Genomic DNA, 16180 nt, shown 5'->3' with positions numbered 1-16180 from the left:
ATTCCGTGTGAGGATTTCACAATGTGGCACTAAAATAAGAGTAGATATTTTATTTTCCCCTCCTAATACTTATGGGATTTCTTTTCTGATAAGCTAATTACACCTGGGGACTTTATGATAGGAAAACAAAATACGGAGATGAAAATCATTTTTCTGTAGTTGCTCCCACATGTTACAATTACAAATGAAGTGGTTAAACAAGTGATCATTTCCTTACAGTTTGTCTTCCCTTTCTTTACCTTATAGTGCAGTCAATGTTGAATATGTATATTTACAATAATACAATCATAGAATATAAGACAGGGAGAGATCTCGAGATGTCATCAAGCCTTGCCCCATTCGCTGAAGCAGGACGAAGTAAATCTAGGCCATCCCTGGCAGATGTTTGTGTAAGCTATTCTTAAAAACCTCCAATGATAGGGATTCTTCAAAGCCTATTCCAAAGTTTAAGTACACTTATAATTGCAAAATTTTTCTAATGTATAACCTAAATCTCCTTTGCTGTGGATTAAGTTAATTGCTTCTTACCCTACCTTCAGTGGGCATGAACAATTGCAACCATCCTGTTTATAACATATTTTAAAAACTGTTCTTGGGCTTCTTCTCAGTCTTCTTTACTCAAGACTAAATATGCCCACGTGTTTTAACCTTTCCTTCTACTTCAGGCTTTTTACAATTTTATCATTTTTGTTGCCCTTCTCTGGACTCCCTCCATTTTATTCCCATCTTTCCTGAAGTGTGGTGCCTAAAACTGAATATAATATTCCAGCTGAGGCCTCACCTGTGCCAACTGGGAAAATCACCCTCCCCCCCCCGTATCTTACATACAATACTCCTGTCAATACACTTGAGAAGGATACTAGCTTTTTTTCACAGCTGCATCCCATTTTAGGCTCATATTCAATTTGTGATCCATTATAATCTCCAGGTCCTTTTCAGCAGTACTACCACCTTATTCTCCATTTTGTAGCTGTCTATTTGAGTCTTCCTTCCTAAGTGAAATATGTTGCACTGCTCTATTTGAATTGTGGCCTGTTGATTTCAGACCAATTCTCAAATTTGTCAAGATCTTGTTGAATTCTAATCCTGTCCTACAGTATGCTTCCAACTCATGCCAGCTTGATGTCATTTGCACATTTGATAAGCATGCTGTCCATTCTGTTATCCAAGTAATTAATTAAAATATTGACTAATACTGTACTGACTTTGCAGGCGCCCCCCTAGACACACCCTCTCAATTTGACTGAGAACCATTGATAACTACTCTCTGAGTATGGGTTTTCAACCAGCTGTGCCTCCACTTACAGTAATTTCATCTGGACTCCATTTCCCTAGTTTGCTTATGAGACAGTCATGTGGGATTGTGTAGAAAGTCTTATTAAAAGCAAGAGATATACTTTTACAGCTTCCCCACCCCCACATCCACTAAGTCAGTAACCCTGTCAAAAATGGAAATTAGGTTAGTTTGGCATGATTTCAAATCCATGCTGGCTATTCCTTATAACCCTGTCATCCCCAAAGTGCTTACAAATGGATTGTTTAATAATTTGTTCCAGCATCTTTCTAGGAATCCTACCCAAAGGCAAAAAAATGAGTAATCAAAGCATAAGATTATAACTTCATTGTAGGATAAAAGCAAAATAAAAATCTATTCTCAGAAGGGGAAAGCTCTTATTCAAATGCAAATATCTGCAATAAAGGCAAACGGTAAACAGAACAATGAAGTAACAGAGTAAGTATATCTCTGTGCAAGTATTTTCCAGATTGACTGCTGTGAGAAAGAGTCTGCAAGACTCTTTATACCAGTCAAAATCTCAACTTCAGTTCATGGTAATAATGTTATTTAAATGTTTGTAACTGTGTTCTTGCACTGACCTGTATGTGTGGTTTCATCTGCTTCCATGTTACAGAATGACTGACCCCTTGGTTCAGATAGTTTAAGATTTGCTGAAGGACACGAGGAGCAATATATTCTTTTTGCCTGTACTGGTCCAAGATTTTTAAGAGAACCTAAGGGAATAATAAATTTATTTTCTTAATGAAGTGTGAAGATTTTAAAATATAATGTCACCTTTTTATAGTAAAGACATTGACAGGTCAATTTCATTTTAAGTAGAAGCTCAAGTATTAATTCCTTCTATACTGCCTTTCATCCAAACATTAATAATAATGTAAGCACTGAAGTTCTGAGCCTTCAAATATTTGTTACCAGGAATTCTCCCATGATAGAATTACTAACAATAACAAAATTCAACATATTCATAAATGTTAGCAGGATTGGGGCCTCAAAAAGCCTTGGAACTCAGTGAAGTAAGTTCTCTCCATTTCAGATGGGGAAAAGTAAGGAACAGATGTTAAGAGCTATATGATGGGGTGCTTGCCACACACTGGTTCATAAAGGGTTACAGCAGCCCTAAGTGAAGGCTGGGGCTGAGACCAAATAAGAAGAGGGCTAGATAGAGCCAATCAGAGCCTGGCAAGGCCCTTGAGAAGGGATCCTGGAGATGAGGAGCTTACTCTTCCGCAGTGCCAGGCATGAAGGCACTGTGGCAGTGAATCACAACCCATTACAGTCTATATGTGGAGCAGGAAGGACCTGGCTGTCCTGGAAGCTAGAGAGGGTACCTGAGACAGAGAAGTTCTGGGGAGTTCTGGCCAGGTGAACTCCCAGGCTGAGGCCTTGCTTTCAAGCCTAGGGGATACTAGAGCTGCAAGAAGGCAGCCAGGACTGGAGAAGGCAGCAGGTCCACATGCTCTTGCCAATGATGAGTGGCTATTTCAGACTGCAGTTTTCCTCTGAGGCAAGGGATAGGATCACTGAGGCAAGGTGGATATAGGGGGTTAGGGTTCCTTGGGCGGGGAGGACCCCAGAGTATGGGGGTACTGCTGCAGGGCAGTACCACAAGAGCAGGGGCACAGTGGGTTGAGAAGAACACGGGGCCTGATGAGTGACAGAGACACTAATAGAAGAGGCAAGTAACTGAGGACGAGACACCAGCCAATAGGGAGCATCCCTGGGCTGGAAGAGCTAATTCTCAGATAGACCAGCAGAAAGCACTGTGGCAGGCTGTATGTTCAAATTTCGGTAGCCAAATAGAACCTGAAGCTATAAATAGGATTTAGGTGGCTAAAATTTAGATGCCAAAATTTGAGGAATCCATATTTAAAAACTGAGCTCTAAGTGACTTTACTAAGAATCATAGAATCATAGAAGGTTGCAACATGTTTATGGCAAAGTTGGGAAGAGAGGCAGAAGTCCTAACAGCTGGCTGCCATTAATACTAGATCACATTCATTCTCTTTGATCAGAACAACAATCCACTGGAACAACTGGGAGCTTTCATTCGACAGCATTCCTCTATAGATAGGAGGTTTCTTTTTATAGCAAGCAAGAAAATATTTATAGTAGGTCACTAATCTAGCTATATATTTTAGAAATGTGCATCTGTCTGTCTCTGAGTCCATTTTTTCAAAAACTCCTCCTAACTGGTAAGAGCTAGGGCCACCAAATGTGGTATGCAGCTTCCTCTTATCCTAACTTAAAGTAAGGGCAGGGCTTGATTATGCCAGGTAAACAGGATGTTCCTGGAATGGGACTGTTTTCCACGACACAGAATGGGAGGGGGCTGTTAGGAGGGACAGTCGTGCTGCACAGTGACCACAGGGGGGTGGCTGAACCAGTAAGACAGTGGCTGGCAAGGGGAGGGTCTCTGCATGTTGCTGGCCAGGCCACCATCCACGGGTAAGGTTCCTGTGCTGGTGTTGGGCAGGGTTTCCCCTCTTCTGTGCTGGCCCCCAGATCCCACAGCGCAGGGCTGTTCCTACAAATTATGATGTTCTTTGCAACTAAGGGCACCTCCGAGCTTCTGCCAGGGTCCAGGTACTTCCTTCCCTCCACCACCTCCCGCACCACTTCTGCAGGGGGCCTGAAGCTTCCCTTCCCATGTAGCTCCTATTATGAGTTAAAGATGGAGAACTGACAGGTATACAAATCAGAATGGTCATTTATTTTGAAAAAGGCAGTTTTGTTTACTAATAATTCTTCATAGTAGACTAGTAAACACATTGTAGCACACTTTATAAACAAATACCTTCCTCTAGGGCTCTTAGAAACTGGGTCTTGTATTTGTCTTCTCTACCAGCTACTCCTTGGGCCAGGGACTATCTGTATCTCATACAGGCACTAACACAATGTTAGCATTTAACAAGCAATAAATATATACAGTAAAAATCCAATTGTCCAGCATCCAGTGGTCTGGCACTCCTGATAGTCCAGCACCAACTGGAACCCGGAAGTGAACCGGCCAGCCAGACAATGGGAGCTGCTATGAGCCCCCTGGGCGCTCGCAGCTGGGAAAGGGCAAGGGAGAAGAGGGGAAGGGGATTATACCCCTGTGACGGGTCTGCCGGGACCTGCACTGCGTCTGGCCAGGGGGTGAGCGGGGAACAGCGCGGCGAGGGGAGAACCCTCCTCCATTTTGCAGGAAGGCGGGGGAAGCCCCACGCAGCTGCCAAGTGTTTCCAGGAAGGGAGCAGGCTCCCCACCCCTCAGACTGCAGTAGTTATCGCCGAGCAGGGGGATGAGGGGTGGTGCTGCTGGACCAATCGGGCAGCACTCCAGCTGCTCTGCTCCGCCGCTTCCCCAAGTCCGCTGCTGCCACTGCTGAAACTGACGAGCGGCGAACTTGGGGGAGCGGCGGAGCAGAGCAGCTGGGGTGCTGCTGGGTTGGTCCCACAGCGCCGCCCCTCATCCCCCTGCTCAGTGATAACTACTGCAGTCTGGGAGTTGGGGAGACCGCTCCCTTCCCGGAAACTCTCGGCGATTGCGCGGGGCTTCCCCTACCTTCCTGCAAAAAGGCAGAGGGTTTGCCCCTCGCCGCACCGTTCCCTGCCCACCCCCCGGATGCAGTGCGGGTCCTGGCAGACCCGTGTCAGCCCCCCGCCGGAGTACTTCCCAATACTCTGGCATATCCAATAATCCGGCACCACCTAGGTCCCAAAAGTGCTGGATAATCGGAAGTCTACTGTAATGACTACTTAGCTAAATAGTTTCATACAGCGCTCAATACATCTGAGAAGTATAGTGAATCATTAACTTATAAAAGCTAAAAATGGAAAGAGACCTGTGCAGTTTATCTAACCCATTTGCCATAGAAGGCAAATTATTTCTTCAGGTATGCTAGTCTTTTAGGCAGCTGAAATTTTAAAGTATTTCAAGTGATGGGAGAGTTTCTCTTTCAGATTCTTCCATTACTCCTAATTATACCACTTGTACCTCCAAAATCATTTCTCCTCTGAAGTTTAGCCCTTTGATATTTACATAGAACTATCATGCCCTCTCTTTACTGGGCTTTTTAGCCAAGTTGACACATATTTAATCTCTACTTTTTTTGTACCAAAAAAGGAAATTACATTTCACAGTGCTTTTAATATTGAGAACATATCCTAATTCAGAAACAAAAGTAGCACGATTACCTGTTGGATTCCCACAGCATAGGTTTTTAAAAAGAACTCTGAAAATTCAAAATATTCTTTTGTTACATTTCCAGGACTTCCATACCTTTAAACAAAAAAAGAAAACAAGATATTTATACTTTTGAAGCAAAGTTTTATGTTTAACAGAACAACACAGTCGGGGTATGTCTACACTAAAACCCTAGTTCAAACTAGGGTGGTTAATGTAGTCATACGAACTTGCGGCTACACGCGGCATGGACTAGGTAGTTCGGATTAGGCTTCCTATTTCGAACTACCTGTACACCTCGTTCCACGGGCACGGAGTTCAGACTAGCCGGCATTTAAAAATGGCGGCGCCCGGCAACATGCAAATGAAACCCGGGAAATTCAAATCCCGGGCTTCATTTGCAAGTTCATATGACTACATTAACCACCCTAGTTCGAACTAGGGTGGTAGTGTAGACATACCCTCATTGATTAAGCTTGCAAACATACAAAAGACACATAAGCACAACTCCTCTTTCACAAGAGATATGTACAATGAATAATTTCTTTCCACAGTGATTCATTTCCCCATTTTAATTAGCTATGCACAAAGCATAATATTGTAGCCAATAACTAAAGCTGCATTTTTGCCACAGGATATATGGATTCCATTTTTTTTTTTAAATCCATGCATTGATATTTTGGATTTAAGCATGGGCAGGAGGACACACTGATGAAAAGCTGAATTAATTTTACTGGAAGCTAGCAAGTGAAATCTGACTTTACTGAAGCCTGGGAAAGGAGGAACTCAAATTAGAGCTATTGGTTTGTCACATGGTAACAGATCAGGGGTGGGGAATTGAAGGTCCAGGGGCTGGATGTGGTCCCTGGCTTGCCTGGATCTGGCCCCCGAGACTTGGGACTCCCCCGCTAGCATTGGGGAGCCCATGCTGGTGCTCCAAGTCCCCGCTGCTCTCCTGTGGGGCTGGAACACACAAAATCTACTAGCCTGGGCCCCCCCTTGACTCTAGTGTGAGGGGGAAATGTGAGGAGCTCCTTTCTCCTTTTCAGGGGCCACGTCAGTGAGGATTTCGTTTTCCTTCTTTTGCTTCTCATTTATGTGCAGCCCCCAACTACTTTTTCTGTGGGCCAGCAGGCCCTGACCCCAAAAAAGTTTCCCACCCCTGTAATAGATCTTCATTCAGGGTCAGACCAATAGCCATTAACGTATAATTGATAAAACTGATGTTGTATTTAACAGTTTTATCGGAAAAGCATAACAATATCCCCAAAAGATAGCTAAGTAAAAAATGACATTTTTATGCCATATTAGTTTTTAATCACTTATTACCGTTCAAAAAGACGAGCTACGATATGTAATGCCCACTTCTTACATTTCCACCACACCAGCTCTGGTCTATCATCTTCATCAATCTCTAATGTCTCCTACAAATGAATAAAACAGGTAAAGTATATAAAAATTAAATTAAAAAAACCCATTGACTGAATTAATGCAAATTCAGATACAAATGTCAAACTTTCAATTTCATTAATAGATACACTAGCTACCAGAATAAAATGTGATAGGATTTTTTTTTCTTTTAATGTGATCCTCCAAATGTATTATTACATTGAAAGTAACCCATCTAAAAATCTGTATTTATGTTTCCTCTCTCATTTGATATAAAATAATCACGTCTATGCATATACCATACATTCACACAAAAGATGGAAAGAGAATAGGATTGTAAAGGCATGCATTCAGAAGTTTGCAAATGCCAAAAAGTGCATTCCTGAAATGCAATCTGATTACAGAACTACATATCACTGCTGGGCTCAGGTTACTCCATTACATATACATGTATATTGACTACATGGCCACACTACATTTATTCTTGGGGGAATTCTGTGCCACTGTGCAATGCCAAATTTTGCAGAAATTAGTGTGATGTGCACAGAATTTCCGTTCCCCTGCAGAAATGGGCTGCAGCGCTGCTATCTATCAGTAGGGAGTATTGGATCTGGCAAGCCCCATCTCGCACGCTGACAACGCTGCTAGCAGATGCCCCCAACATGCTATAAAAATTCCATGGCCCGCCTGGGCCACAACTGTTCTTCTGCATAGCCAGTAGCTTAAAAGTTAAAACCAGCAATAGAGGATAACAAGAAGGGCAACTGCCAGGAGGCCCAATGAAGCACGGGCCCTCTTGAGGCTTTGATGCTCAGGCTGCAGCGTTAGCCCTCCATGTGGGGCTCAGGCTATCTGCCCGGCATCCCAAGAACTCCAATGTTGGCCCTGCTCTCTAGTTTATCTGGGGAGATCCCTGGAAACCTGCTCGCAGATCCCCCAATGCAGTGGTCCCCAACCTTTTTTATACCAGGGACTGGCAAACCCATTCACAAACTTTTGGCGGACCGGTAATGTTTTATTTGCATGTTTGCATATGCATTATGCAAATAATGAATACTCAAATATGCAAATAAAATTTTGCCTGTATGCCAAAAATTTGTAAATGGATTTACCGGTCCCTGGTATAAAAAGCCCTTTCTGCCACAGTGCCAGCCCTAACCCCTAGTACCCCTTACTCCTCCACTACCCCCCAATACTAGCCACTGACCCTACAGTCCCTTGCACCCAACCCCTCCCACCCCAGTGCCAGCCTCTCACCCTCAGAGTACTCTAGTGCCAGCCCCCGAGCCCCAAATGCCTCAGCTGCAGCCTCCTGTTTCCAGAGCCCCACAGCTTTGTTCCCCCTGTGCCAGCCCCGAGCCCCAATATTATCCCTCCATCCCTGCCCCCACTCCCCTCACTACTAGCCCCACCCCCAGTGCCAGCTCCCCCCGCATCTTAGAGCCCCCCAACCCCCCAGAGCCCCATATGCCTGCCCCGCTCCCCTCACTAGCTCTGCCGCTGCCTCCCAGCCCCCAGTCAAGCACACTGCACTCCCTGCATGATGGGAGGGCTGTGCAGAGTATACAGCATACTGGGTCTCTGCTGAGTGCCACGGAAGCCAGGTTCCACTTGGTGCTTGGCCCTAGCTGATCGCCGGGGCAGCCAGGCTCCTGCTGAGCATGACTGCAGCTCTCGGCTGGGGCCAAGCACTGCATGGAGCCCGGCTGCTGTGGCGCTCAGCTGGGGCCGAGTGCCACGTGGAGTGCCTGCTGAACACCACAGCAGCTGGCCTCCACTCAGTGCTTGACCCTGGCTGAGCGCTGCAGCTGCCCATCACGTGGCCCCACCAGCCGGGCTGCGTAACGGCCTCCAGAGCTGGAACCAGGGTCCACGATGAGGCTTCCCCAGTAGGGACAGCCTCACTGCGGCCCTGGCTGCAGCCTCAGCACACCCAGTTGTCAGTTGGGCCACTCACCCTGCTGCTGCGTGGGGAACCCCAACAGGCAGGCTCATTAGCATTTGGGGGCATGGCCTGGCAGCATGCTAAGGCCTGGCAGGCTGGGGTTCATGGTCCGCCACTGGTCCGTAGACCGGCAGGTCTGTCTCAGGGTTTATTGAAATCAAACTATCTAGTTTCCTCAAAGCTACTTTATCTCCACTAATGAGAATTTTATTCAGAAGGTATCTTTGCCAAAGGGAGATTACCATACCTAGCAATTCTGCTTCTCTGAACATATCTTGGAAAAATGACTCTCACCCACCCATCTTCTTTCAGAGTTTGAGGGTTTAAATTATATGGGTTCATCCTGTTGACATTATTCTTAAACCTGTTCCTTTGGAATTATTTAAGTCTTTTATGAGGATGGAGGGCAAGAACAGATAGTGTATTTACACTGTATGTCCATGGAGTGGACATGACATCTATATGTTCATGGAGAGCTTTTGCTTCCTGTTTCTGAAACAAACTGACCAAAATGTTTGGGAATTTCTGAAATACCCAGAGTTGGAGTATATACTGTACAGCTACCTCAAACAGTCAAAATCTTACAAACTAGTGAGGTGCCTGCATGACTTGTATCAGAGACATTAATCCTGAGAGCGAGACTCCTGCCTGGATGATATCATTACAGATTAGCTCAATAATGTCTCCTCACAGAACATCCCCATTTTCTCATCCAAAAGAAATCAATGTCAGTCTCTCTCCAGGGACATAAACCTTACAGCAGGCACATTTCTATCGATGATGGCACGGAAAATCTCCATCCACTGAGTCATGGTCTGGTTATTCACCAGCTGGAGTGGCAATGCATACTGAAACGGGGAAGAAGAAAACATAGGATGAATAAAGTTAATTTTCTTCAAAGGAACTTAAAAGCATTTCTATATTAGCTACACTTCTTTAGGAAACTGTGGCTTCTCTTTAAACAAGTTTTATTTATTATGGTGCAAAATGGCAAATTTACACCTCTCAGGCTATGAAAAATATTAAAGGGAAAAAATATAAAGTCAACCAAACAGACTAATTAAAAGACAAGTAATCAATCAAGGCAAAATACTGTTTATTTTAGAGAAGCAGTAAACAGAGGGAGAAATGTAAGATAATCTGCCTAGCAATTAACATGCAGTATTTTCAATGAATGGAATACAGCCTTCTTTCTTGTGCTACTTTGTGTTAGTTAAAAGATGTAGCCAATTGCCTCAAAAAGTATCAGACTGGCACATAGATGAGAGCAACACTTGAAATTTTAGGGCTCCATCCAGACAAAACTGGTGATGGGAAGCTGGAAAAAGCACTGGAGAAAATGGCAACGATTATGTTGGCTCTTTTAACTGACATTTGCAATAAGTGTTCTATGTGAGGCATTCAAGCTAGATACTACCTAGATTAGGTTTGGGAACAGGTAACCAGTTACCTGGGAGAAGACCCCCAGCTGCGGCCTGCCACAGGCAGAGGGCTACTTCACCCATGGCAGCCAGGTCTGGATCTCAGGGTATGTCTACACTACAAAGTTAATTCGAACTAACGGACGTTAGTTCGAATTAACTTTGATAAGCGCTACACTAGCGCTCCGCTAGTTTGAACTTAATTCGAACTAGCGGAGCGCTTAGTTCGAACTAGGTAAACCTCATTCTACGAGGACTAAGCCTAGTTCGAACTTACTAGTTCGAATTAAGGGGTGTGTAGCCCCTTAATTCGAACTAGTGGGAGGCTAGCCCTCCCCAGCTTTCCCTGGTGGCCACTCTGGCCAACACCAGGGAAACTCTATTGCCCCCCTCCCAGCCCCGGACCCCTTAAAGGGGCACGGGCTGGCTACGGTTCCCGTGCCAGGTGCAAGCCTGCCTGCATCCATCTAGCAGACCCTGCACCTGGCACGGCTCGAGCCAGCCACCCAATGCTCCCCAGCCCTCCCCCTCTTCCCGGGACGAGGCTGGCGGCTCCTGGGAGCTTGCCCGGGACCGCAAGAGGCGGGCACCCGCCTGGGCTAGTGCGGACATCGTGGACCTCGTCCACGACCTCCGCACTAGGCACAGGAAAGCGGCCGTCTAGGGCAGGAGAGCTGCCAGCCTGGCCACCCAGGAACAGGTGTGCATGAAAATCAAGGTGGTCCACTGAGACCCCCGACCCTGAGCTTACAATGGCCGTACTGGGTCAGACCAAAAGTCCATCTAGCCCAGTAGCCTGTCTGCCGACAGCGGCCAACCCTAGGGACCCTGGAGAGGATGGACCGAAGACAGTGACCAAGCCATTTGTCTCGTGCCATCCCTCTCCAGCCTTCCACAAACTTTGGGCAGGGACACCACTCCTACCCCCTGGCTAATACCACTCCATGGACCCAACCTCCATGACTTGATCTCACTTCTCTTTAAACTCTGTTCTAGTTCTAGCCTTCACAGCATCCTGCAGCAAGGAGTTCCACAGGTTGACTCTTTGCTTTGTGAAGAACAACTTTCTGTTACTAGTTTGAAGCCTGCTACCCATTCCTTTCTTTTGGTGTCCTCTAGTCCTTCTATTATGGGAACTAATGAAGAACTTTTCTGTATGCACCCTCTCCACCCCACTCATGCTTTTATAGACCTCTATCCTATCCCCCCTCAGTCTCCTCTTTTCTAAACTGAAATGTCCCAGTCTCTTTAGCCTCTCTTCATATGGGACCTGTTCCAAACCTCTGATCATTGTAGTTGCCCTCCCCTCTCCCACCCTCTCTCTTCCCCTCTCCCACCTCCTTTTCCCAGTCTCCCCCAGTTTTGTTCAATAAAGAGAGATTCTATTTTTGAACACACGTTTTCTTTATTTTGTACATCAGGAAGGGGGGCTAGGGAAGGGTAAGTGGAAGGAGGTGAGGGAGGAATGGGGTACGAGCCCCCGATGGGGAGGACTGGGCTGGCTCTGCGGGCTTCTGGGGGGTAAACTCTCCTGCAGCCCCCTAATTGCCCCCTGTCCTCAGATGGCAGCCTGCGGCAAGTGCAGCCGGTCTGATGGCCGAGTGGTGTGATGTGCCCAGTGTGGGTACTCCGGGCACTCCAAACCAGGACTGCTTTGCAAGCGGGGAACCCCTGAGAACTGTCTGTCCGGGGTGGAGGTTGGGTCCCTTTAAGCACAGCCCTCGGCTAGCCTGAGGCAGCAGCTCCACGCTCTAAGTCCTAATCTGATGCCCTGCCGGCACTGCTTCCGGCCATCCTTAACCCCGGTTCAGGGTCCACTTAATGTGGACATGCTAGTTCGAATTAGCAAAACGCTAATTCGAACTAGTTTTTTAGTCTGGATCCGTTAGTTCGAAGTAGCTTAGTTCAAATTAACTATTTCGAACTAAGTTAGTTCGAATTAGCGCTGTAGTGTAGACATACCCTCACTTAGTTAAATGGCTAAACCTAATGTTTAGCTGATTAACCAGGATTTTACATCCCTAACGTAGATAAGCAAGACGATGAGGACAAGACGTTGACTATAGGTTTGTCTGATGAACTGCTAGTGCATGGCAATCTGGGGACTAGATCTACCTCTTGCTAGCCTGCCAAACAATAACTGGCCACATATAGCCAGTTTCCATGCAATACGTTAAAATCAAAACACCCCACCAGAACCTGTTGGTTGGCAATTCTAAGATGCAACTTTCCCCTCACCCTCAGGCAAATATAGTTTTCTACCAAATAAATCCAGCTTCTCTGAATACAGGGGTAGCAACTTGAGGAGTCTGGCAATCCCTCTCATTAGTGACTGCAAAACCCCCTGGGAGGGCATATAACACTCCACATGCTTTCATGTGGGAGGCAATGCTGATGAGGGTCTGCCACAGGGACTTGTTAGGTTCAAAAATAGCTTTATTAATTGGCAAAACCACTCAAGATGAACTTATTACAGATCAAATGAGGAGCTGCTCTGCAGCTATGGCCACTTGCAGCACCTGTTGGCCTTGGATCACCATACTTGGCCAATAAGAGCTGCGGAAAGCAGCGTGGACCAGGACATGGACTCCCGCAGCTCCCATTGCCCAGGAACAGCAAACTGAAGCCAACGGGAACTGCAAGCACCCATACCTGTGGAAACGCAGGTAAATAAAGCAGCAGCAGCCCACCAGGGGCTAATCCTGGCAAACTGAATCTGTCTGGCTCAAAGGCTGGTTATTGCCCACCACTGATATAGCCAGTTAACATGTGACAGTCTGGTGCAAGGTAGATTTGCACTCCAGTCTGCCATGCACTAACTGTCTAGACAAGCTCTGTGATTTGCTCCTTCCTCTTAGTACACAATGGCTTGACTCTATTAACTTTAGGGCACATTACAATGCCTGTATGTGCTAAGGCTTTTTGGAACTCTGAACATGGAGGAATAGCATTTTTGGATAAGTGCAACACGTTTTATTGTTCTAAAGAGCTAGTTGGTTAATTATATACATGAACAGAATCAGCAGTACCTTATCCAACCGGCATTTGGAAAGGGGGATATATGTGTAAGTGGGTTGTTGTCCCCAGCAATCTACAATTTCAAATAGCTCTCTGTGCACAGATGCCTACCTGCACTAGTGCATAGAAGATTTTTAAAATCTGTTTCTGAAGCAGTACAGAGTAGTGGGAGTTATCAGGAAGAAGCTGGATCATCTGTTGCTGAATCCGAGGCAAGAATATTTGCATTGCTGCTATGAGAGGATCTCGCTCTTCTGCTTTCTTATACCTGCAAACAAGGACAAATATAGATATCAAGGATCTGAGTATTCCCAGTTCTAAAGCCCATTCCTTCTCCAGTGATTCATCTTCTTTAAAAAATGCCCTGACACTCATGAGTGCAGTGTTCATTCATTTCTCCTTTCCTGCGGCCTCCATCTGACAGCCCACACAATGCATGCAAACCTTTCTATCAGCAGACATAAAAATGTCAAATGATACTATGGGCAGTACTAATCTTGTTTGGACTGCATGCTCTTTGGGGCAGGAACCACCCCTGTGTTCTGTATTTGTGCAGCAACTAACATAATGGTGTCCTGGTTTATGAGTAGGGCTCCTAGGTGCATTAGAAATACAAATAATAAATATTTCCTTGCAACTAGATTGTAAGCTTCTTGGAGCAGGGACTATGACTTATTACATGCTCATGTAGTACCAAGCTCACTGCTGGTACTCAATAAGTAAGTAAATAGCCTTCAGGGGGTAGGAAAAGCTCTTTTGGTTGGCTAGGCTTTTGGGATCTTTTAAAAAATGTATGTCTGGTTTTATAAATATAAATAACTGGTCAATTAATTTGATAAATAGTGGAACTAATTTTCAATGATGCCACATGCTTGAGGCTCCAGCTGATGTCAGAGGAAGCAAAGAGCGTTTGGCACCCCTGACAATTGGTCCCAGAGTACATACAGTATACAGTACTACAAAGGAGGCACCATATTCACAAACCAGCATTTTCCTTGGAAGCTCAACTTGAAGATAAGTTGTATCCTGTTATCCAATAAATTATAGCTGCTCCTCCAAATGTCTACAAAGGCATTACAATAACTCTGGGCCATTAACTTGCTTTATTCCTTCACAAAAACAAAGTACTTTAGCCTCCAGTGTGGGCTTCCACATTTTGGAAAATGGTCAAGAATCAATCACACCTCCGTTCTTGGCAGTGGTCAAGCATTGTCAAGAGGCATCAACTCTTGAGAGATTCTAGATGTCATGGTGAATCTGTGCAAACTGCTATCTCTGTGGCTTACGCAGCCAGTGTCTAAAATACAGTTACAAAAGTTGGATCCTGAGGAAAACGGATTATAGCTTTAGTTTTACACTTAATTTTATATTTCAATACTTTCTAAGTCCACGTGGATTTCATACTGAGCAAGGCGATTATTGCTCATTAAACCTCGTGGCTGACAGGTGAATTGAGTAACCTTACAATCCAAACTATTCCCAGGGCCATCCTTACAAATTATTGATCCCTATGCAAATTAGCCTCCCATCCCCCACACCGCAGTTTCTCCTGGGATCCAGGTAATTCCTTCCCATTACTACATGGCTCCTGCCAGGGATCTGGTGCTTCCTTCCCTGTCCACCACTCGGCTCCTACTGGGGGACCTGGGATTTCCCTCCCTTTCCCGCACATGGCTTCTGCTAGGGGCCTGGGGCTCACCCCCACTCCGCAGATTACCAGGAGCCAAGGGCTTCCCTGGGGCCAGAGTGGAGTTACAGATGTTGGGGACTCCTCTCTGCTCCCAGTTTGGCAGCAGGGAACTCTCACTAGCTGGCTGCTGCTGGCCAAGAAAGAGTAGGGAGAAGCCCTGCAGTAGCTGCAGGGAGAGGCTGGAGAGGAACCAGCAGAGCTGCTCAGTGCTCTCCTCAGACATACACCACCACAGCTGCACCGAGGCACTCTTTCAGTGCCCTATGTAACCAATTATTTTGCGTATGCCTAGGGACTGCTCCTCCCCCAATTCTCCCATTTTACACAATCCAGCTCTTTTAGAAACAAGACAGGACAAGCTAGCTTGGACAAAGGTGTTTCTACTGCAAGAAACTCCTCCACATGAAAAAGCACAGATCAACCACAGATATCCCTCCATAAGAAATGAGGACAAAATATTCCAAGACTTTATCTTGGCATAGATCCACATGCTGACAGATTGTTAGGCACTGGATATAATGTATATCAATATTATTCCCAGATTCTTTTAATAATTCCACTCCCGCCCCCCAACACACACATTTCCATAAAGACAAGTTCTACAAATCAATGAGTTATCCAAAAGAAGTGGTGTTTCAGACCCTGCTTTCTGAAACAAGGATGTATTTACTGTACAGGCAGTCCCCGGGTTACGTACAAGATAGGGACTGTAGGTTTGTTCTTAAGTTGAATCTGTATGTAAGTCAGAACTGGCGTCCAGATTCAGCCGCTGTTGAAACTGATCAGTTTCAGCAGCGGCTGAATCTGGACGCCAGTTCCGACTTACATACAGATTCAACTTAAGAACAAACCTACAGTCCCTAAGTCGGAACTGGCGTCCAGATTCAGCCGCTGCTGAAACTGATCAGTTTCAACAGCGGCTGAATCTGGACGCCAGTTCTGACTTACATACAGATTCAACTTAAGAACCCCAGGCATCCCCAAGTCAGCTGCTGCTGAAACTGATCAGTGGCTGATTCCAGGAAGCCCGGGGCAGGGGCTTCCTGTAGTCAGCCACTGGTCAGTTTCAGCAGTAACTCGGGGACTGCCTGTACTTTGTAATTCAGTGTGTCAGGTAAATTCTGACTGACTCCAAACATCCCATGGCATTTCCTGTTTGTATATAGATTATGGTAGTGACTCAAAGTTTCATTCTCCCCAACACCACACTGTTGTGTGTTGATTAGCCACCTGGCTACAATTTCTGACCAAGT

General features: G+C 45.7%; 1 protein-coding gene across 1 annotated transcript in view; it reads right to left on the bottom strand.

The window, feature by feature from the left end:
* Nucleotides 1-16180, bottom strand: part of IPO8 (importin 8) — a 74813-nt gene that overhangs the window by 40451 nt on the left and 18182 nt on the right. Inside the window, exons 5-9 of the mRNA XM_075940701.2 lie at nt 13349-13505; nt 9557-9646; nt 6794-6888; nt 5476-5560; nt 1876-2010 (exon numbers count right to left, since the gene is read on the bottom strand). Of these exons, the coding sequence (XP_075796816.1) occupies nt 1876-2010; nt 5476-5560; nt 6794-6888; nt 9557-9646; nt 13349-13505 (562 nt within the window). The remainder of the gene's footprint in view (nt 1-1875; nt 2011-5475; nt 5561-6793; nt 6889-9556; nt 9647-13348; nt 13506-16180) is intronic.

The sequence above is a fragment of the Pelodiscus sinensis genome, chromosome 1 (assembly GCF_052426305.1).
Source record: "Pelodiscus sinensis isolate ZL-2025 chromosome 1, ASM5242630v1, whole genome shotgun sequence".
Taxonomy (NCBI): domain Eukaryota; kingdom Metazoa; phylum Chordata; order Testudines; family Trionychidae; genus Pelodiscus; species Pelodiscus sinensis.
Note: the sequence above shows the minus strand (reverse complement) of the source record. Positions and strands in the feature narration are given on the sequence as shown.